The sequence below is a fragment of the Nerophis ophidion genome, linkage group LG03, assembly GCF_033978795.1.
Source record: "Nerophis ophidion isolate RoL-2023_Sa linkage group LG03, RoL_Noph_v1.0, whole genome shotgun sequence".
In the NCBI taxonomy this organism is placed as follows: Eukaryota; Metazoa; Chordata; class Actinopteri; order Syngnathiformes; family Syngnathidae; genus Nerophis; species Nerophis ophidion.
Window position 1 is genome coordinate 1,717,680 of NC_084613.1, and position 23,631 is coordinate 1,741,310.

Here is a 23,631-nt window from a genome sequence, read left to right on the forward strand (position 1 = left end):
AACAAAACAAAGATGTGATCTTCTACTACATTGTAGTACAACAAAACATAGTTGTGGTCTTTTACTACATTATAGTACAACAAAACATAGTTGTGGTCTTCTACTACATTGTAGTACAACAAAACAAAGATGTGGTCTTCTACTACATTATAGTACAACAAAACATAGATGTGGTCTTCTACTACATTATAGTACAACAAAACAAAGATGTGGTCTTCTACTACATTGTAGTACAACAAAACACAGATGTGGTCTTCTACTACATTGTAGTACAACAAAACATAGATGTGGTCTTCTACTACATTATAGTACAACAAAACAAAGATGTGATCTTCTACTACATTGTAGTACAACAAAACATAGTTGTGGTCTTTTACTACATTATAGTACAACAAAACATAGTTGTGGTCTTCTACTACATTGTAGTACAACAAAACAAAGATGTGGTCTTCTACTACATTATAGTACAACAAAACATAGATGTGGTCTTCTACTACATTATAGTACAACAAAACAAAGATGTGGTCTTCTACTACATTGTAGTACAACAAAACAAAGATGTGGTCTTCTACTACATTGTAGTACAACAAAACACAGATGTGGTCTTCTACTACATTATAGTACAACAAAACAAAGATGTGGTCTTCTACTACATTGTAGTACAACAAAACACAGATGTGGTCTTCTACTACATTATAGTACAACAAAACAAAGATGTGGTCTTCTACTACATTGTAGTACAACAAAACACAGATGTGGTCTTCTACTACATTATAGTACAACAAAACAAAGATGTGATCTTCTACTACATTGTAGTACAACAAAACATAGTTGTGGTCTTTTACTACATTATAGTACAACAAAACATAGTTGTGGTCTTCTACTACATTGTAGTACAACAAAACAAAGATGTGGTCTTCTACTACATTATAGTACAACAAAACATAGATGTGGTCTTCTACTACATTATAGTACAACAAAACAAAGATGTGGTCTTCTACTACATTGTAGTACAACAAAACAAAGATGTGGTCTTCTACTACATTGTAGTACAACAAAACACAGATGTGGTCTTCTACTACATTATAGTACAACAAAACAAAGATGTGGTCTTCTACTACATTGTAGTACAACAAAACACAGATGTGGTCTTCTACTACATTATAGTACAACAAAACAAAGATGTGGTCTTCTACTACATTATAGCAGAAAAGAAAAGAATCCAGCGTACTTAGAAGATGTATCACAGGAATAAGCAGCAGCCATATTGAGTGCTGGCCCGCCCGCCAACAGGAAGTGGGCCAGCCTGCAGGTGACAGGCATGTTGTGTACTTTCAGAATAACAGCATGTTGTGTACTTTCAGATTAAGAGCATGTTGTGTACTTTCAGAATAACAGCATGTTGTGTACTTTCAGAATAACAGCATGTTGTGTACTTTCAGATTAAGAGCATGTTGTGTACTTTCAGAATAACAGCATGTTGTGTACTTTCAGATTAAGAGCATGTTGTGTACTTTCAGAATAACAGCATGTTGTGTACTTTCAGATTAAGAGCATGTTGTGTACTTTCAGAATAACAGCATGTTGTGTACTTTCAGAATAACAGCATGTTGTGTACTTTCAGATTAAGAGCATGTTGTGTACTTTCAGAAGCCGAGCTTGATGCAGAGAGTTTGTCGACTGGCTCTTCCTCTGTGGCTCTTCTTCCTGGCCTTGCTGCTCATCGCCTTCCTGCTTCCCCTCATGGACAAAGACCACAGCTGCTCTCTCAGCAACAACTTTGCACGCTCCTTCAACATGATGCTGCGCTACTCTGGACCTCCGCCCACATAACACAATATACATACATACATACATACATACATACATATATACATATATACATACATACATACATACATACATATATACATATATACATACATACATACATACATACATACATATATACATACATACAAACATACATACGTACATACATCTATATCTGCATCCATGATGCTGCGCTACTCTGGACCTCCGCCCACATAACACAATATACATACATACATACATACATACATATATACATACATACATACATACATACATACATCTATATCTGCATCCACGGCATATTTCCAGGCTACAGCATCAAATCATGTCTTTTATTACAGCCTTACAAAGATATGGACTTTATTTTAAAAGAAAAAATAGCAAAATGCTTTTTATACTTGAATTTGTATTTAATTGAGTATTTGAACTATTTTAATGTCAAACTCAGCCTCATACTGATGTTGTATCGTCTACTTCAGGGGTCGGGAACCTTTTTGGCTTAGGGAGCCATACAAGCCAAATATTTTAAGAAGTATTTCCGTGAAAGTCATATAAAAAAAAATTAAAGACAGAATACAACTAAATGTGTGCATTTTTATGTAAGACCAACATTTTTAGAGTATAATAAGTCTCTCATTCTTTTTAATGACATTGTTATTCTGAAGCTAACCAACACGTAAAATCCTTCTGGGGCGGTTTAGCTCGGTTGGTAGAGTGGCCGTGCCAGCAACTTGAGGGTTGCAGGTTCGATTCCCACTTCCGCCATCCTAGTCACTGCCGTTGTGTCCTTGGGCAAGACACTTGACCCACCTGCTCCCAGTGCCACCCACACTGCTTTAAATGGAACTTAGATATTGGGTGTCACTATGTAAAGTGCTTTGAGTCACTTGAGAAAAACGCTATATAAATATAATTCACTTCAGTTCTTACCATTAACACAACTTCTTGAACAGGTGCGGTAGAAACCGGGTGGTTGGATTAAAATGCATGAGAATGTTTTATATTTTGAACATTATTTTTAACACTGTGATTACAAGTGGAATTATTTACTTATCGTGTTAAGCAACGTCAGCTAATATTTATCTGAGAGCCAGATGCAGTCTTCAAAAGAGCCACATCTGGCTCTAGAGCCAGATGTTCCCTACCCCTGCTCTACTTGCTAAATATCACAGAGTAAGTCAGTCTTTTAGCTTTCATTTCTTTTTATTCATCAAAACATTTTCAAGTAACTGGATGAGGCGACCTGGAGGAAGTGTGTCTGATGCTTCAATGAACTCAAATCATGGAATTTTTTCAGAATTGTTGAAGTGGAGGCACATGATTCCCAAACAGGCTGAATATTTTGAAGATGGAAGCGTTTGAATCAGATGACAAATGTGGGAGTTGTGGAACTTTGAAAAATGCCTCATTGACTTCAATGGGAATTTGCCCAAAAATTAGGAATTTCAGGAAAAGCAAGAATTTTTTGGAAAATGGTAAAAAACTGGAATGATCTGAATTAGTTGAAATGGTTGGTGTTGGCATTTTTGCAAATCAACTGAGAAATGTTGAAGTTGTAACATGTTGAATTGAGAAATGCTGTTACAGAATTTCGGGAAAACCGGGAACTTTTCACGTTCAAAAACAACGTAGTTTTTGTCCCGATTAAGAAGAATGTTTGGAAGGTTGAAGTGGCTTGAAAAATGTGGAAGGAGTAGACGCCAGAAAAAAAGGGTTTCAAAAAAACGGGAATTCTGGAAATTCCCGGAATTCTTTTGAACTTTAAAAAATAATAGATTGAATGTCCAGGATGATTGGAATATTTTGAAAGTGGAAGGCTTTGAATCGGTTGAAAAATGTGGAAATGGAAGTTTGAAAAATAGCCAATTCATTTTGAATGGGAAAAATGTCCCAGAAAACCTGGAATTCTGGGAAATCTGAGAATTTTGGGAAAATGTAAAAAGGGAAAGCGCGCCGACTTTCCCAAATAGGCCGAACAGTTTCAAGTTGGAACTTTTTGAATCGGGTGAAAAATGTGGAAGGTAGAGAGAGAGCGCCAACATTTGGAGAAGTTTGTGAAGTCGATGAATTTTGTGTAGAAAAGTTTGTGTGAGTGCTTTGCAGCATTCACACAACTAGGAGAAACATCAGCAAGTGTTTGCAAACTAAGTATTTCTTTGCTTTTCTGCCTTCAACTTCAGACCTCAAGTACCACACATGAAGTACTTTTATATTCATGAAGTACTTTTATATTCATGAAGTACTTTTATATTCATTTTACTTTTGACATCAACAATGTTGTCCTAGCTTGTGTAGGTTGACTCTTTTTGCTTTTTTTTTTTAATATGCGGGCTTGCAATTCATGTACTAGTACACACTACATATATACATATATATATTCTGCTGTGTGTACTAATATGTACTACTTCATGTACTATTGTGCTCAACATTGTTTGAAATGTCATTTGCCAAATGAGGAGAATTGCCATAAATGATGCTTTGCAAAAAGAATAATATTTCTGGAGGGTTTTGTTATGCAACACAATTTATTTGAAGACACAAACTACACACTTTTACCACAATTTAAGAACATTCCAAAAAATGAGGTGTGAGAAAACTTTGGTTAAAAAAAAGAGTGTCAGTGAAAAAGGAAATAGAAGAATAAAAGCATGAATTTTGGTTAAAAAAGTAAATCAAGAAGTTTTGATTTTGCATCAAACTGCAAAGGTGACAGCCTGGTGGTGAAGTGGTGCGATGACACTTGGCCTCTGATGCGGAGGTTGATGGTTCAATTCCTGGCTGTAACAAATAAAAGTTAGTTCATGCTACATGCTAGCAAGAATAGAACTTCATTAAACACAAATTACTTTTTGGGGTTCAAACCTTCCTGTGGAGGAGAACTGGCCCCAAGGTCAGAGGTCATCTTTTTAGTCTGTGAAGCATCCAGGTGTGAAGATCAATTATGTGGAGTGTCTTGCCCAAAGGCACATTTGCAGTGACATCCTTTCACTTCCGATATCATTTTTAGCAAGCAAAAATATGGTCAAGTGTTTTAGTACACGTTAGCTCATCTTTGACAGCCATGACGTCAGCATCTGAAGTGAAAGTAACATTTATTGGGAAGAAAATACAAATCTCTGAAAGCATTGAGAATATTTCAATGTTCTTCATTTTAACAATAATTGGGTCAATAACCATTATTCCATTTTCACCACTAGGTCACCATCACATCACATCATATCACCATTACATCACCATATCACCATTACATCACCATCCCTGTCACCTTGTATCACCATCACATTACTTCAACATCACCATCACAACATCACCATTACATCACCATCACCAATACGATTGCATCATCATTACATCACTGTCATCATCTCATCACCATTACATCACCATCCTTGTCACATTATATCACCATCTAGTACAAGTACCTGCAATGAGTGTGTACATGTTGACTAGTACAAGTACCTGCAGTGAGTGTGTACATGTCGACTAGTACAAGTACCTGCAATGAGTGTGTACATGTCGACTAGTACAAGTACCTGCAATGAGTGTGTACATGTCGACTAGTACAAGTACCTGCAATGAGTGTGTACATGTCGACTAGTACAAGTACCTGCAATGAGCGTGTACATGTCGACTAGTACAAGTACCTGCAGTGAGTGTGTACATGTCGACTAGTACAAGTACCTGCAATGAGTGTGTACATGTCGACTAGTACAAGTACCTGCAATGAGTGTGTACATGTCGACTAGTACAAGTACCTGCAGTGAGTGTGTACATGTCGACTAGTACAAGTACCTGCAATGAGTGTGTACATGTCGACTAGTACAAGTACCTGCAATGAGTGTGTACATGTCGACTAGTACAAGTACCTGCAATGAGTGTGTACATGTCGACTAGTACAAGTACCTGCAATGAGTGTGTACATGTTGACTAGTACAAGTACCTGCAGTGAGTGTGTACATGTCGACTAGTAAAAGTACCTGCAATGAGTGTGTACATGTCGACTAGTACAAGTACCTGCAGTGAGTGTGTACATGTCGACTAGTACAAGTACCTGCAGTGAGTGTGTACATGTCGACTAGTACAAGTACCTGCAGTGAGTGTGTACATGTCGACTAGTACAAGTACCTGCAATGAGTGTGTACATGTTGACTAGTACAAGTACCTGCAATGAGTGTGTACATGTTGACTAGTACAAGTACCTGCAATGAGTGTGTACATGTTGACTAGTACAAGTACCTGCAATGAGTGTGTACATGTCGACTAGTACAAGTACCTGCAATGAGTGTGTACATGTCGACTAGTACAAGTACCTGCAATGAGTGTGTACATGTTGACTAGTACAAGTACCTGCAATGAGTGTGTACATGTTGACTAGTACAAGTACCTGCAATGAGTGTGTACATGTCGACTAGTACAAGTACCTGCAATGAGTGTGTACATGTCGACTAGTACAAGTACCTGCAATGAGTGTGTACATGTTGACTAGTACAAGTACCTGCAATGAGTGTGTACATGTCGACTAGTACAAGTACCTGCAATGAGTGTGTACATGTCGACTAGTACAAGTACCTGCAATGAGTGTGTACATGTCGACTAGTACAAGTACCTGCAATGAGTGTGTACATGTTGACTAGTACAAGTACCTGCAATGAGTGTGTACATGTCGACTAGTACAAGTACCTGCAGTGAGTGTGTACATGTCGACTAGTACAAGTACCTGCAATGAGTGTGTACATGTCGACTAGTACAAGTACCTGCAATGAGTGTGTACATGTTGACTAGTACAAGTACCTGCAATGAGTGTGTACATGTCGACTAGTACAAGTACCTGCAATGAGTGTGTACATGTCGACTAGTACAAGTACCTGCAATGAGTGTGTACATGTCGACTAGTACAAGTACCTGCAGTGAGTGTGTACATGTCGACTAGTAAAAGTACCTGCAATGAGTGTGTACATGTCGACTAGTACAAGTACCTGCAGTGAGTGTGTACATGTCGACTAGTACAAGTACCTGCAGTGAGTGTGTACATGTCGACTAGTACAAGTACCTGCAGTGAGTGTGTACATGTCGACTAGTACAAGTACCTGCAATGAGTGTGTACATGTTGACTAGTACAAGTACCTGCAATGAGTGTGTACATGTTGACTAGTACAAGTACCTGCAATGAGTGTGTACATGTTGACTAGTACAAGTACCTGCAATGAGTGTGTACATGTCGACTAGTACAAGTACCTGCAATGAGTGTGTACATGTCGACTAGTACAAGTACCTGCAATGAGTGTGTACATGTTGACTAGTACAAGTACCTGCAATGAGTGTGTACATGTTGACTAGTACAAGTACCTGCAATGAGTGTGTACATGTCGACTAGTACAAGTACCTGCAATGAGTGTGTACATGTCGACTAGTACAAGTACCTGCAATGAGTGTGTACATGTTGACTAGTACAAGTACCTGCAATGAGTGTGTACATGTCGACTAGTACAAGTACCTGCAATGAGTGTGTACATGTCGACTAGTACAAGTACCTGCAATGAGTGTGTACATGTCGACTAGTACAAGTACCTGCAATGAGTGTGTACATGTTGACTAGTACAAGTACCTGCAATGAGTGTGTACATGTCGACTAGTACAAGTACCTGCAGTGAGTGTGTACATGTCGACTAGTACAAGTACCTGCAATGAGTGTGTACATGTCGACTAGTACAAGTACCTGCAATGAGTGTGTACATGTTGACTAGTACAAGTACCTGCAATGAGTGTGTACATGTCGACTAGTACAAGTACCTGCAATGAGTGTGTACATGTCGACTAGTACAAGTACCTGCAATGAGTGTGTACATGTCGACTAGTACAAGTACCTGCAATGAGTGTGTACATGTTGACTAGTACAAGTACCTGCAGTGAGTGTGTACATGTCGACTAGTACAAGTACCTGCAGTGAGTGTGTACATGTCGACTAGTACAAGTACCTGCAATGAGTGTGTACATGTCGACTAGTACAAGTACCTGCAATGAGTGTGTACATGTCGACTAGTACAAGTACCTGCAATGAGTGTGTACATGTCGACTAGTACAAGTACCTGCAATGAGTGTGTACATGTCGACTAGTACAAGTACCTGCAATGAGTGTGTACATGTTGACTAGTACAAGTACCCGCAATGAGTGTGTACATGTCGACTAGTACAAGTACCTGCAATGAGTGTGTACATGTCGACTAGTACAAGTACCCGCAATGAGTGTGTACATGTCGACTAGTACAAGTACCTGCAATGAGTGTGTACATGTCGACTAGTACAAGTACCTGCAATGAGTGTGTACATGTCGACTAGTACAAGTACCTGCAATGAGTGTGTACATGTCGACTAGTACAAGTACCTGCAGTGAGTGTGTACATGTTCACTAGTACAAGTACCTGCAATGAGTGTGTACATGTCGACTAGTACAAGTACCTGCAATGAGTGTGTACATGTCGACTAGTACAAGTACCTGCAATGAGTGTGTACATGTCGACTAGTACAAGTACCTGCAATGAGTGTGTACATGTCGACTAGTACAAGTACCTGCAATGAGTGTGTACATGTCGACTAGTACAAGTACCTGCAATGAGTGTGTACATGTTGACTAGTACAAGTACCCGCAATGAGTGTGTACATGTCGACTAGTACAAGTACCTGCAATGAGTGTGTACATGTCGACTAGTACAAGTACCTGCAATGAGTGTGTACATGTCGACTAGTACAAGTACCTGCAATGAGTGTGTACATGTCGACTAGTACAAGTACCTGCAATGAGTGTGTACATGTCGACTAGTACAAGTACCTGCAATGAGTGTGTACATGTCGACTAGTACAAGTACCTGCAATGAGTGTGTACATGTCGACTAGTACAAGTACCTGCAATGAGTGTGTACATGTTGACTAGTACAAGTACCTGCAATGAGTGTGTACATGTCGACTAGTACAAGTACCCGCAATGAGTGTGTACATGTCGACTAGTACAAGTACCTGCAATGAGTGTGTACATGTCGACTAGTACAAGTACCTGCAATGAGTGTGTACATGTCGACTAGTACAAGTACCTGCAATGAGTGTGTACATGTCGACTAGTACAAGTACCTGCAATGAGTGTGTACATGTCGACTAGTACAAGTACCTGCAATGAGTGTGTACATGTCGACTAGTACAAGTACCTGCAATGAGTGTGTACATGTCGACTAGTACAAGTACCTGCAATGAGTGTGTACATGTCGACTAGTACAAGTACCTGCAATGAGTGTGTACATGTCGACTAGTACAAGTACCTGCAATGAGTGTGTACATGTCGACTAGTACAAGTACCTGCAATGAGTGTGTACATGTTGACTAGTACAAGTACCTGCAATGAGTGTGTACATGTCGACTAGTACAAGTACCTGCAATGAGTGTGTACATGTCGACTAGTACAAGTACCTGCAATGAGTGTGTACATGTCGACTAGTACAAGTACCTGCAATGAGTGTGTACATGTCGACTAGTACAAGTACCTGCAGTGAGTGTGTACATGTTGACTAGTACAAGTACCTGCAATGAGTGTGTACATGTTGACTAGTACAAGTACCTGCAATGAGTGTGTACATGTCGACTAGTACAAGTACCTGCAATGAGCGTGTACATGTCGACTAGTACAAGTACCTGCAATGAGTGTGTACATGTCGACTAGTACAAGTACCTGCAATGAGTGTGTACATGTCGACTAGTACAAGTACCTGCAATGAGTGTGTACATGTCGACTAGTACAAGTACCTGCAATGAGTGTGTACATGTCGACTAGTACAAGTACCTGCAATGAGTGTGTACATGTCGACTAGTACAAGTACCTGCAATGAGTGTGTACATGTCGACTAGTACAAGTACCTGCAGTGAGTGTGTACATGTCGACTAGTACAAGTACCTGCAATGAGTGTGTACATGTCGACTAGTACAAGTACCTGCAATGAGTGTGTACATGTCGACTAGTACAAGTACCTGCAATGAGTGTGTACATGTCGACTAGTACAAGTACCTGCAATGAGTGTGTACATGTCGACTAGTACAAGTACCTGCAATGAGTGTGTACATGTCGACTAGTACAAGTACCTGCAGTGAGTGTGTACATGTCGACTAGTACAAGTACCTGCAGTGAGTGTGTACATGTCGACTAGTACAAGTACCTGCAATGAGTGTGTACATGTCGACTAGTACAAGTACCTGCAATGAGTGTGTACATGTCGACTAGTACAAGTACCTGCAATGAGTGTGTACAAGTACCTGCTGCAAGTAGTGTGACAGAGTTGTATCACATTAGCATCAGTGGGAGTATCAGCAGGTGTAGTCCACCTCCTCACATCATGTTGGAGTCAGTGATGATGTCACATATTCAAATCAGAATTATGTAAGCAGCAAATATGGCCTGACTCACTCAACACATACAAAATAAATGCTAAATGTCTTCCACTCCTATCTGTAACTACCTTCAAGGTACTCCAACTACTTTGACACTACTTACACATTTACACACTGATGGAGGGAGCTGCCATGCAAGGTCCTAACCAGCATCCATCAGGAGCAAGGGTGAAGTGTCTTGCTCAAGGACACAACGGACGTGACGAGGTTGGTACTAGGTGGGGATTGAACCAGGGACCTTCAGGTTGCTGGCACGTCCACTTTACAATAGTGCCACGCTGTCCCCAATATATACACACACACACACACATATACACACATATATATATATATATATATATATGTGTGTATATATATATATATATATGTATGTATATATATATATATGTATGTGTGTGTATGTATATATATATACATATATATACTGTATGTGTGTATGTATATATATATATATATATATATATATATATATATATATGTATGTATATATATATACATACAGCTCCAAATTGCAGCAGAAGAGTTCCAGTGAGTCTTTAAAAACATGTTTGCTAAACTTGTAACCTGTTTAATATTTAATCTCTGACGTCACCCAGCCCCCCCCCCCCTCCTCCTCCCCCCACCTGCTCCACAGTGAGGCTAGCGAGATGGAAGGGGGCGCGGCTTGAGAGCTGGGACCCCGCCCACACCGGAAGTATCAGCCAGGTGCTGGTGGTCTTCATCCTCTCCGCCGACGTGACCATGATGGTGGTCACGTGATCACGATGGTGGTCATTTCTCCTCACAGCCGTCGGACGGAAGCACTTATTAATATTCATGTCAGCTTTTAGAGTCAAGATGTTTGTGAAGATGTGCTGATACATCATGGCTGCCGCTTCCCGCCATCTCATCCTTTGATGTGTGTGCTGCGCGGGACAATAGGACGACAACAACAACAACAACAACAAGAAGAAACAGGACGCGGCTTCCTGCTGTCTGAGCTGCGGGGATTGTGGACTTCTTTCCACTTCATGAGGGACCTCGCTGCCTGCCTGCCTGCCTGCCGACTTTGTGGCTGAGGGCGAGCATGGCCGCCTCTACTTCTCTTCCTACTTCTTCTCCTTCTGTTCCTTCTCCTGCTGCTCCTCAGTGGAAGGACTGGTTCGAACGCGAGGAGTTGATCGGACACATCAGCGACATGCGGGTCCAGAACCTCCAAGGTACGGCCGCCCTTTGAAAAACACACCCAATATATACACATTTATATCTTACTATGCCCTAAGTGGTACTACATTCTAAAGGTACATATACATGTACATATACATGTACTAGTAGAATAGAATAGAATGGACTCTATTGTCATTATATTGTCATATAAGGAGATTAAAGTTTCCAAGTGAAGGTGCAGCAGTGGGAACACATATGGGGCGAAATAAATAACAGAAAAGTAATAAAGGAAACAAATAACAATTGAAATAAACAGACTACTATCCAATAAAAATAATAAGCAATCCTGTACAATTGACAAAAGACTATAGAAGTACAAAATAGTGTAGAATATACAGAACAAGACAAGAGTATCAAAGTAATAAATAAGAATCAGTGTCAGACATATTGCACTTTAGGTTATTAGAGCAGGATATTGTCCAGCTGTGATTTATTATTATAAGTTAGAGTTCAACATGGATGACAGAAGCTACTTAGATTGTACTTCATACAACATTCACTACATCAGGGGTCAGGAACCTTTTTGGCTGAGCGAGCCATGAAAGCCAAATGTTTCAAAAAGTATTTCCGTAAGAGACATAAAACAAATTTGTGCATTTTTAAGTAAGACCAACATTTGTAGAGTATAATAAGTCTCTTATTCTTTTTAACAACATTGTTGTTCTAAAAGTTAACCAATAATAAATATAATACTTCTTACCCTTAATGCGACATCTTGAACAGGTGCGGTAGAAAACGGATGGTTGGATTAAAATGCATGAGAATGTTTTACAATTTGAACGTTATTTTGAAACTGTGATAACCAGTGGAATTATTCATTACTTATTGTGTTAAGCAATGTCAGCTAAGATTGATCTGAGAGCCAGGTGCAATCATCAAAAGAGCCATAGGTTCCCTACCCCTGCTTTAAGCATTAGACACCTTTTTACCTGCACCCTGCCTCCCGCTGTTTCCCACATCTACAAAGAAATTAGCTACCGACTGCCACCTAGTGAAATGGAAGAGTATTACACGGTTGCTCGGCTTAGCTCAGTTAGGAGAGTGGCCGTGCTAGCAACCTGAGGGTTCCGGGTTCGATTCCCACTTGCGCCATCCTAGTCACTGCCGTTGTGTCCTTGGGCAAGACACGTTACACACCTGCCCCCAGTGCCACCCACACTGCTTTAAATGTCACTTAGATATTGGGTGTCACTTCGCAAAGCGCTTTGAGTCACTAGAGAAAAGTGCTATATAAATATAATTATCTGAGAGCCAGATGTAGTCATCAAAAGAGCCACATCTGGTTCTAGAGCCATAGGTTCCCTACCCCTGCACTATGCAAACAATCTTTAAGTTCTTACGCAGGTATTAAATATATTCATCATTACATTTATTCTATTACATAATATTGAAGTATTTACATATGCATGTATGTCATTTAATTCATCGTATCACATAATATTGAGGTATTTACATATGTATATATTGTCATTTAATTCATCTTATCACATAATATTGAGGTATTTAGATGATTTATGATGAGGCTGCAGTTGCTTTATTAAATAACATTGAAGCATTATTTACCACTGCAATTATTGCATAATGTTATAGTATTAAAAGAGAGTTAATATTGAAGGACTTAGATATATTCATTACTTTTAATACATAATAAAGTATTTACATATAGTTAAATATTACATATTAATTTATATTTATGTATTTATGTGGCATGATATTGTAATATTAAAATATATTCCTTACATTTACTACACAATATTAAAGTATTTAAACGTATTGTTACATCAATGAAATGTATTCATATAACCCTTAATCATGTATCATTTCAATTTTTTACAGTACGTAATGCTGAGGTATTTAAAGATATTGTTAGATTTATTATTTGCATATATTAATCATTACATTTATTATGTAATATTGACGTTTCTACATCTATAATAATCATTACACTTATATTACATTTTATTGAGGTAGTGCAGTATATGTATTATCCATCCATCCATCCATTTTTCTACCGCTTATTCCCTTTGGGGTCACAGGGGGCGCTGGTGCCTATCTCAGCTGCATTCGGGCAGAAGGCGAGGTACACCCTGGACAAGTCGCCATCTCAATGATAATATTACGTTTATTACACAATATTAAAATATTAAACTTTTTATTCCAGTATTTAATTATGTATGTTATTACGTTATATTACATCATGTGTAAGTATTTAAATGTATTTGTTATTAAATAATATTCAGGTATTTCAATATATTTGTCATTACATTTATTATATTACATTTTATTGAGGTAGTTAAATATATTGTATTTATTATATTAAATAGTATTGAATTATTTAGATATATTCATTATACTACATGTATCTATACATTAAATATATTACATAATATGAAATTATTTAAATAGTTGTATTATTATATTTGTCACATAATATTGAATTGTTGAAATATACACACGTATTTTATATATATATGTATGTATGTATATATATATATATATATATATATATATATATATATATATGTATATGTGTGTATATATAAACATATATATATATAAATATATATATATATATATCATGTTTATATATGTGTGTATATGTATATATTTATGTTTATATTGAAGAGGGTCTGCTATAACTGGTTCCTAAAGCCGAATGTACAACACACTGTGGCAATAAGAAGCTTCTAAGACAAATTCCCAGTTGGCAGACTTTTCAGTGGGGTGTGATTTTCAAGCCGAGTTGTGTGTGTGTGCTGATATTTGCTGGGTTGTCTGAATACTTTACATTAGTTTTCGGCGATACTAGAAATGTGGATATGGATCCAATAGCAAGTAGTTGCAAAGGCAGCATTGATCATACCGATGCTGATACTTCAACATTTCAATCTGACTGAGTGAATACATTGTTGATCACAATTACAATCATACATATCACACGATGTTGGTTTAACATATCAATTAAATATCTTTTTTAATTCTTACTCTTTTGTCTCATTTAAATCCTTTGATTTTTGCCCTAAAAACCTCCTGTGCTAGTAAACAATAGCCAAAACAACACAAGACTTTGTGGAAATAACAAATATCCACGATACCGATACTATACATACTATCCTTATTAATATCGATATTTGTGGCCATCTGCCCACCTCGGTTCACATTCAAGAGCTCTAGTTAGCAGTTAGCAATTAGCATGTCCTAGGGTGTGCAGTGTATCATGTTCAGCTATTCCTTGTCCTCCTGTGCTAAGTGTAAGAAACAATGTTTATTGCCACAAAAGCACAAGAACTGAGACCACTGGAATTGTAGCCATGTTTACATCAGTTCAGGAACTCCAGTGGTTCACATTAGAAATCTTTTGGGTCTTTTTTGTAATGTTAATGACTATATAAAAAGGTATGATTTACCAAAAAAAAATCAAAATTTGGAACATAGCCGAAGTACCATTATCACTGGAGGAGTACAGGACAAGGAACAGCTTAACATGCTACACTCCACACCATAGGAAGATACCATCAGCCATGATAACTGATAAAACAGAGCTAGAGCTCTCGGATGTAACCCGAGGTAGCAATACCAAGTATAGTATTAGTACATGGTGGACACTACAGTGATTACATCAATATTTTGAAGCATTACAAAATATATATATTTTCCCATTGTTGTTATTGTTTAAAAACTCAAGGGTACTTGTAGGGCAACAACTAATGGATTTAATTCAGAGCAAATAGTAGTTTTTTTAAGTGGATCATTCCAGACTTAACCTCATAACACCTTGGCACCTCCCAAAGGGCTCCTTGGGCATGCAAAAACTAGATTGTGTTGACTACATCGGGCTTCTATACAGTATAGCCCAGGGATGGTACAAATGATATTTGTGGCTGCATTTTCCACCACATCACAAAACACTACAGGTTGGAGTATTTGATGCATTGAGTGGACAGGAAATGAGTGTCTCCATGGTGGCAGCCAGCGTAGTTCACGGAAAATCCCTAACTTGATCTGGTTTGTACCACTTTGGCACTTAACAGAGCACAAGCAACACGCTCACCAATAGTACACGCACTTTTATAGTTTGCACATGCTATTTATCACACATTATTTGGGGTCTTAGTATTTCATTTAAAACAATTCCTTCTGGTCTCGATCAGTGGTTTTCACACTTTTTTTTTTTTTTTTTATCAAGTACCACGTCAGAAAACACCTGGCTCTCCAAGTACCACCATAATGACCAACATTAAAATACAGTAGCATAGTAGGCCTAAGTATTCATTGAAAACAAGGCAGATGTTTTATTAAACAAGTTCATTTAATACAACATTCCACACAATTACCATGAATTGTAAACTATTTTAAAAAGTATTAATAATAGGGGCAGCACGGTGGAACAGGGGTTAGTACATGTGCCTCACAATACGGAAGTCCTGAGTTGTCCTGGGTTTAATCCCGGGTTCAGGATCTTTCTGTGTGGAGTTTGCATGTTCTCCCCGTGACTGCGTGGGTTCTACTCCGGCTTCCTGCCACCTCCAAAGACATGCACCTGGGGATAGGCCCCTCCCACCTCCAAAGACACGCACCTGGGGATAGGCCCCTCCCACCTCCAAAGACATGCACCTGGGGATAGGCCCCTCCCACCTCCAAAGACACGCACCTGGGGATAGGCCCCTCCCACCTCCAAAGACATGCACCTGGGGATAGGCCCCTCCCACCTCCAAAGACATGCACCTGGGGATAGGCCCCTCCCACCTCCAAAGACATGCCCCTGGGGATAGGCCCCTCCCACCTCCAAAGACATGCACCTGGGGATAGGCCCCTCCCATCTCCAAATACATGAACCTGGGGATAGGCCCCTCCCACCTCCAAAGACATGCACCTGGGGATAGGCCCCTCCCACCTCCAAAGACATGCACCTGGGGATAGGCCCCTCCCACCTCCAAAGACATGCACCTGGGGATAGGCCTCTCCCACCTCTAAAGACATGCACCTGGGGATAGGCCCCTCTCACCTCCAAAGACATGCACCTGGGGATAGGCCCCTCCCACCTCCAAAGACATGCACCTGGGGATAGGCCCCTCCCACCTCCAAAGACATGCACCTGGGGATAGGTTGATTGGCAACACTAAATGGTCCCTAGTGTGTGAATGTTGTCTATCTGTCTTGGCCCTGTGATGAGGTGGCGACTTGTCCAGGGTGTACACCGCCTTACGCCCAAATGCAGCTGAGATAGGCTCCAGCGACCCCCCGCAATCCCGAACGAATGGATGATGAAGGTGGACCCCGACTTAAACAAGGTGAAAAACTTATTGGGGTGTTACCATTTAGTGGTCAATTGTACGGAATAATCAAAGTTTCATTCAATCAAACAATCAATAAAAAAAAACAGTTTGAACAGTCACACTGTGCTTGAGTACTTCATTCAAGTGATTCTTTGGCCTACCACTAGATGGATGAGCATTCCTCAACTTTATCAGTATTTATTGCCACCTTTCCCAACTTCTTTGTCACGTGTTGCTGGCATCAAATTCTAAAGTTAATGATTATTTGCAAACAAAAATAAAGTTTATGAGTTTGAACATCAAATATGTTGTCTTTGTAGCATATTCAACTGAATATGGCTTGAAAAGGATTTGCAAATCATTGTATTCTGTTTATATTTACATCTAACACAATTCCCCAACTCATATGGAAACAGGGTTTGTATCTATCTATGAGACATGCAAAACTAAATTAGATACAAAGAGGATAAAAGTAAAGGAAATGAAATGAGCTCAAATCTAGCTACAAAGGAGGCATAATGATGCAATATGTACATGCAGCTAGCCTAAATAGCATGTTAGCATTGATTAGCTTGCAGCCATGCAGTGACCAAATATGTCTGATTAGCACTTCACACAAGTCAATAACATCAACAAAGCTCACCTTTGTCCATTTACACACAGCATAAAACTTTTGGTGGACAAAATGAGACAAAGATGGAGTGGAAGATTGTACATGTAAACAAACTGATTATACATGTAAACAAACTGATTATACTTGTAAACAAACTGATTATACATGTAAACAAACTGATTGTACATGTAAACAAACTGATTGTACATGTAAACAAACTGATTGTACATGTAAACAAACTGATTGTACATGTAAACAAACTGATTGTACATGTAAACAAACTGATTATTCATGTAAACAAACTGATTATACATGTAAACAAACTGATTGTACATGTAAACAAACTGATTATACATGTAAACAAACTGATTGTACATGTAAACAAACTGATTATACATGTAAACAAACTGATTGTACATGTAAACAAACTGATTGTACATTTAAAAAAACTGATTGTACATGTAAACAAACTGATTATACATGTAAACAAACTGATTGTACATGTAAACAAACTGATTATACATGTAAACAAACTGTTGCGTCACCGTCCACACTCTGGTGGGTTCAAGAATTGCTGAAAATCATACCAACATATTAAACAGCGGGCTTTCTAACAATTGAGAAGGTTTGTGTAATGTTTGTCCTTAAAGAAAAAACATACTAAAACAATCCAAAAAAAATCCCTATCTTTTTCCATTTTCAATCCTTTTTTAAAAATGCTCCAGGAAGCCACTAGAGCGGCGCTCAAGAGCTGCATTAAACATGATTAAAGTACCACCGATAGTCACACACACACACACACACACACACTAGGTGTGGTGAAATGACCCCCTGCATTTGACCCATCACCCTTGTTCCACCCCATGGGAGGTGAGGGGAGCAGTGAGCAGCAGCGGTGGCCACGCTTGCCGCTACCGGCCCGACGTTGCCCGTCATCATACCGAGACGTTTCAGCAGGATATTTTGGTGCGAAATTTAAAATTGCAATTTAGTAAACTAAAGCGGGCGTATTGGCATGTGTTGCAATGTTAATATTTCATCATTGATATATAAACTATCAGACTGTGTGGTGGCTAGTAGTGGCTTTCAGTAGGCCTTTAATGTGATGAATGAATAAATCCACCCGGCTGCGACGTCACAACTCATCCAGACTGCAACACTTTGCAAACGGAGACATGGAAAGCTGCTTGTTTACGCCTAAATGCATGAACCTTTGGATTTTAACTTTGGTTTTCCTTTAACCCGGGCATCCAACATTTATAAGGCAGGACAGAGAGAATACATCAGATGTACACATGAATATACTTCTTGAAATGATCATCCTGCATGAAGCTGTCTTCTTCTTCATCAGCAGACTGTGATGCTTGCTACAGGATCAAACACTCTCTTTTAATACAAATATCATATTAGTTTGTGAGCCGCTTCAATGTCCTGAGAACATGGCAAAGAGGTAAAGTTCCTCCAGGGCTTCATTGAAGTGGGCTGTGTGTTTTCTTGCAGTTGGTAAGTAACCGTTTCCATGGGAACACAAAACCATGAGTCATGTTGAAGACGGAGCTCTATCGCTGTGAGCTATTAAAATGATGCCTATTTCTATCCCGTCCAGTTAGCCTTTTCTGTTTCTTTTGTTTTTTTATGGCACTGTGTGTCTCACCTTTAGGAATGTTGGCAAACATGCCATAAAATCTTTCAAACTACTGTGTGTCCACTTAGGAGTTCCATCCAAACTTCTCCACATTCTTTTCGGGCACCAGCACCACCTTTTTGTGTTGAGCACAGACACGGATGGCCGAGTGTTGTTTGCTGGCAGCCTTCATGCAGTCATGTGACGCCAAGAGAGCAGCAAGCTTTGAAACAATGGCCTGAGGCTTCTTACATAATGAAGAGGCAGAGAGAGAGCAGCTCCTTTCCCTCGGCTTTTACTGCGTCGCTGAATGTTCCCACATCCCACACAGCGAGCTGCCTTCTCTGCTCCCTTGCTGCTTTTTGCTTTTTTTCCAACGGGGAAATGAACGCTCCACATTTTACATGCACTTTCACAGGCGGTATCATTTAGGGCTATATAAGTAAACATTGATTGATTGATTGATTTCATTCACTTCATAGAGTCAGAAGTATTTGCAAGGTGTGATAAAGCAGACTACCTGGCTTGTGCAGCACCTGTGCTCCACACGGACATGCAGGGATGTTGCATCTCCAAGCAGGCCTCCCGTCTCAACTTTTTGAAGGCAAGCCAAGTGTTGCCTTAAAGGCAAACATTTCCTTTCCAGGCATATAAGATAGTAAAATAAGATGACAGCTTCAATATGTATTTTCTTTGAATTGATTGATACAGTCAAAGAAAATGCAGCTTGAACTTATCATATTTCAAACACAAACAAATATACTGTATATAATTAGATTATATATATATATATATATATATATATATATATATATATATAAACATGTATACACATTATTCGTGAATTTATCTGGAAAAAAATGTGGATATATATCTTGTGGAGACACACCTGCTCGCAATCTGCATCTTCTGCTGCAGAATAAAAGGGGCGAAGGAGGTGCGATCGTGGGAGAAGTAGTTGGAGACAACTGGACAGAAGATGCAGACATTGCAAGCAGGTGTGTCGCTTACGCACGTGACTCGGCTCGCTGCAGCATCGCTCCGAGTGCGCCACGCCTCTCCTCTCTGCTGCATGCTCCGCCTCCTGGCCTCCATCTTGGGTAGGACAGACATTTTTCCTAGCCCGCTGTCGGCTCCGTCTCTCCACATATATATTAGGGGTGTGGGAAAGAATCGATTCGAATTTGAATCGTGATTCTGAATCGCGGTGAAGTGTCACATCACCTGTCATGAAATTCTAGGCATATGTTAATTATTTTGCGAAATGAGTTTGACCCGGCGGAAATTCTAGACATGCGCTAATAAGGATAATATTTTGCGAAACGAGTTTGACCCGGCGTTAGTCCTGAGCCGGCGGTAATGCTAAGCATGCGCTAATTATTTTGCGAAACGAGTTTGACCCGGGGCTTCACGGTGGCAGAGGGGTTAGTGCGTCTGCCTCACAATACGAAGTCCCTGCAGTTCTGGGTTCAAATCCAGGCTCGGGATCTTTCTGTGTGGAGTTTACATGTTCTCCCCGTGAATGCGTGGGTTCCCTCCGGGTACTCCGACTTCCTCCCACTTCCAAAGACATGCACCTGGGGATAGGCCCCTCCCACCTCCAAAGACATGCACCTGGGGATAGGTTGATTGGCAACACTAAATTGGCCCTAGTGTGTGAATGTTGTCTGTCTATCTGTGTTGGCCCTACCGTGAGGTCGCGACTTGTTCAGGGTTTAGCCTGCCTTCCGCCCGATTGTAGCTGAGATAGGCGCCAGCGCCCCCCGCGACCCCGAAAGGGAATAAGCGTTAGAAAATGGATGGATGGAGTTTGACCCGGCAGTAATTCTAGTCAGGCGCATACTATATACCCGGCGGCCATTCAAGGAAATACGGTAAGATATAAAAGTAAGTTGAGCAATGAAAGGTTAGTTATGATGTATAAATGTAAGTTGAGCAATGAAAGGTTAGTTACCTGGGCAATGATAAGTCAGTGTGTTGTGAGAACGTGGGCTGAGGCGCCACATCTTTCTGTGGAGGAGGAGATGTCAGGTGAGCATGTCATGGAAGTGTCCGCCCTTTCAGCATTTCAGCATGGCTCTCTCTCACTTCTTCAAACATGACACATCTGTGTCCACAAGTGTCGTCTTGTCATAGAAATACGGATGCTTTTGCTGGTTACTGTACATGTGAAAGTATACATGTTGATGCCGAACGTGGAAATGAACTTCAAATGAAAAAAAGGATCCAGTTAAATTTAAAAGTCCTCTGGGAGCCCTAAAACTTCCATGGCGATGGATTAACCTGAGTGCAGAGTTTGTTAGAAAATAAACTACAGCCAAGTAATAAATCTTTTTGTCAGGGAAAAGAACACTCCATCCATCCATTTGCTGCGGCTTATCCTGTTCAGGATGTGTTTGACACAACTGTCTTAAGTGTTTTTAGGATTGATTTAGTACGGGGGACGGATTACATCCGACCGTCTGATAGCCAGTCCATCCCACTGCTTGGCCCAGTTGTGTGAAATGGGAAGAAATATAGCCCAGTTGCTAATGAAAACACTGTAGTTATGGAAATATGACTTTCAAATAGCAAAACAATGATCGCCAATATCTTTGAGCGGCTTAGTGCATCAAAGCCGAGGTGGTTTCCATCAAGCTAAAAATACCTGTGCTCTGGTAATAGGGTCAGTAGCTCCTCGCAGCCGCAATCATGTAAGCCTGGATTTGCTCGTTTTTTGTCTTAATTTGGTGATGGAGGCACTTTTATGATGCGGGTGGTTGACTTGCTAGTCGCTGCCTTGAGAGGGTTAACAGTGAAGCCAGCAGAGCACCAGGAGTCTCAGCACGCAGACTTTCTAAAATTACGCTCTCAGGTTGACCCGCAGCTCTCGGGGCTTTCGGACAAAAAAACAAACACCCACCAGATCTCCGTTTCTTTTACCGTCCAGTCTTCTCGCTTTTGTTTTCCTCTTTGTAATGAGAGGAGTTGTATGAAATCATACTTGGAAAAGGTTGATCAATTCCCTTTTATGAACTTGCTGCTTTGACCCGTGAGATATGTTGTTCTTCTTATCCCCAGATGTTCTGTGAGAGTAGCAGTTTATTTACACCCATTTGTGTAATCTGTCGGCATGCAGGAAGCCTTTGAATGGAGGTGGTGTCAGCATTTGCTGAGGACTACGTCTTCCATTTTTTGAATATGAACCATTGTCTCAATCCAGGTTCCCCACCTTTTTCCTTAAGTCAGCTCAAGCCTGAAGAGTTTTTTGGGAGATCTTATTAGCTTGTTTAGATTTGCAAGACCCTCAAGTGCAAGATGTGCAATGTTGTTTTGGAACACAGAGACAGCAGCTTTATTGTTGTCCATTCTTAACATGTACAAGACACATAAGAACTGAAATTACATTTTCGGTACAGTCCCACTCAGAGCAGACATACGTTACAAGGGGACAAGACGGGACCGCCAAGGGATCAGCCACTTACGGCGCTCCTTAAAAAAGGAGAGAAAAGGGTGATATTGGGAAAGGGGGGAGAGTAAAAAAAACATCAGTCTAAGGCTGGACCCTCAGGAGGGGTTTAGACTGAGTCCGTGGAAAAAACCTCACATAGCATGGCACACATAAACGTGGTACATGTAATCACAACAACCCGCAACAGAGAATTAAGAAGTGGTGAAGGCGTTGATTTGGGGAGGGACGTGTGTGCGTGCATGTATGCCCGATTAACTTGGCCGAGATGTTGAAATGTTTTTGTGGACTGGGGCCGATCTCAAAAGTTCGACACCAGGTGTTGTTGAAAAAAAGGAAGGTCAAAAGCATCCATCTTTGAGGAGTCCTCGGGGGAGTTCTTCAGAACAGCCTGGTCCTGATTGCATCAAGGCCATTCGAGGGAGTCAAATCGTAGATTAAGATGTTGTTTTTCTTCGAGCAGTCCAAACAATGACTTGCCTGCGCTGAGTCCATGCTGGATCTCTCAAATTCAATTTAATTATTCCTTCTCACCAAACTTCTCCAAGATGAGATCCATTTTGCGATTCAAATCGGAAATCGCTCCAGTCTGTGTTCCCACAGCCCGACCCAATCCTTCTATTGCGTTGAACAGCCGTTGGGACCCTTGAGTGGCTGCCATCGTCTTCCGAATTCGACGATCAGCAGGTGCCCCGCCATCACAGTTCCAAATAGGTAGATGTCTTCCATGTCCTCGATGGAAAGAACTGAGAGGCACATGATTCTCCATTCATCCCAGGAGTCTCTCAGGTACCAAGCAGCAGTGGTTCCATCAGGGCAGCCAGGCTCCCCGAATCTATTTTCCTTGTCGAAAAGACTGTGTCAATTGTGTCAAGAGTCCAGCTGATCATATTCATATTTGATGTTTGGATTAGAGGACAGCACAAAGAAAGAGGCTTCAGAAAAGTTCCGACAAAGACAAGGACCCAGAAAGCAAGCAGAGAAGGAGGGAGCAGAGAAACCTGCAACCGCCCTCACCAAGAGGCAAGACATGAAGTAAAGGAAGTTAATACGTTGTATTTTATACAGAAAAATACACTCAACAAAGATATAAACACAGGAATGGTTGTTGCCTCCATTTCCCTCGACCTGAACTCAAAGATGAAATTCAAAAATATTTGCACACAGAAGTTCAATTTCTCTCAGATTTTATTAACAAAACTGTGTTAGCGTACAGTTTTAC

The 23,631-nt window shown here is 40.1% G+C and overlaps 2 protein-coding genes across 4 annotated transcripts in view; both read left to right on the forward strand.

The window, feature by feature from the left end:
• The window catches only part of syne3 (spectrin repeat containing, nuclear envelope family member 3), a 64,922-nt gene extending 60,614 nt beyond the window's left edge, over positions 1 to 4,308 (forward strand). Inside the window, exon 17 of the mRNA XM_061893877.1 lies at positions 1,651 to 4,308. Coding sequence (XP_061749861.1) covers positions 1,651 to 1,833 — 183 coding nt within the window. The 3' untranslated portion in view covers positions 1,834 to 4,308. The remainder of the gene's footprint in view (positions 1 to 1,650) is intronic.
• A 6,605-nt stretch (positions 4,309 to 10,913) lies between these two features.
• Positions 10,914 to 23,631, forward strand: part of clmna (calmin a) — a 49,841-nt gene continuing 37,123 nt past the window's right edge. For 2 of the 3 annotated variants that reach the window (XM_061893873.1, XM_061893874.1), the window contains exon 1: positions 10,914 to 11,441. In XM_061893873.1, coding sequence (XP_061749857.1) covers positions 11,309 to 11,441 — 133 coding nt within the window. In that variant the 5' untranslated portion in view covers positions 10,914 to 11,308. Of the gene's footprint in view, positions 11,442 to 19,925; positions 20,062 to 23,631 lie in introns of those variants that run through there. The other variant, XM_061893876.1, reaches the window with a different exon arrangement.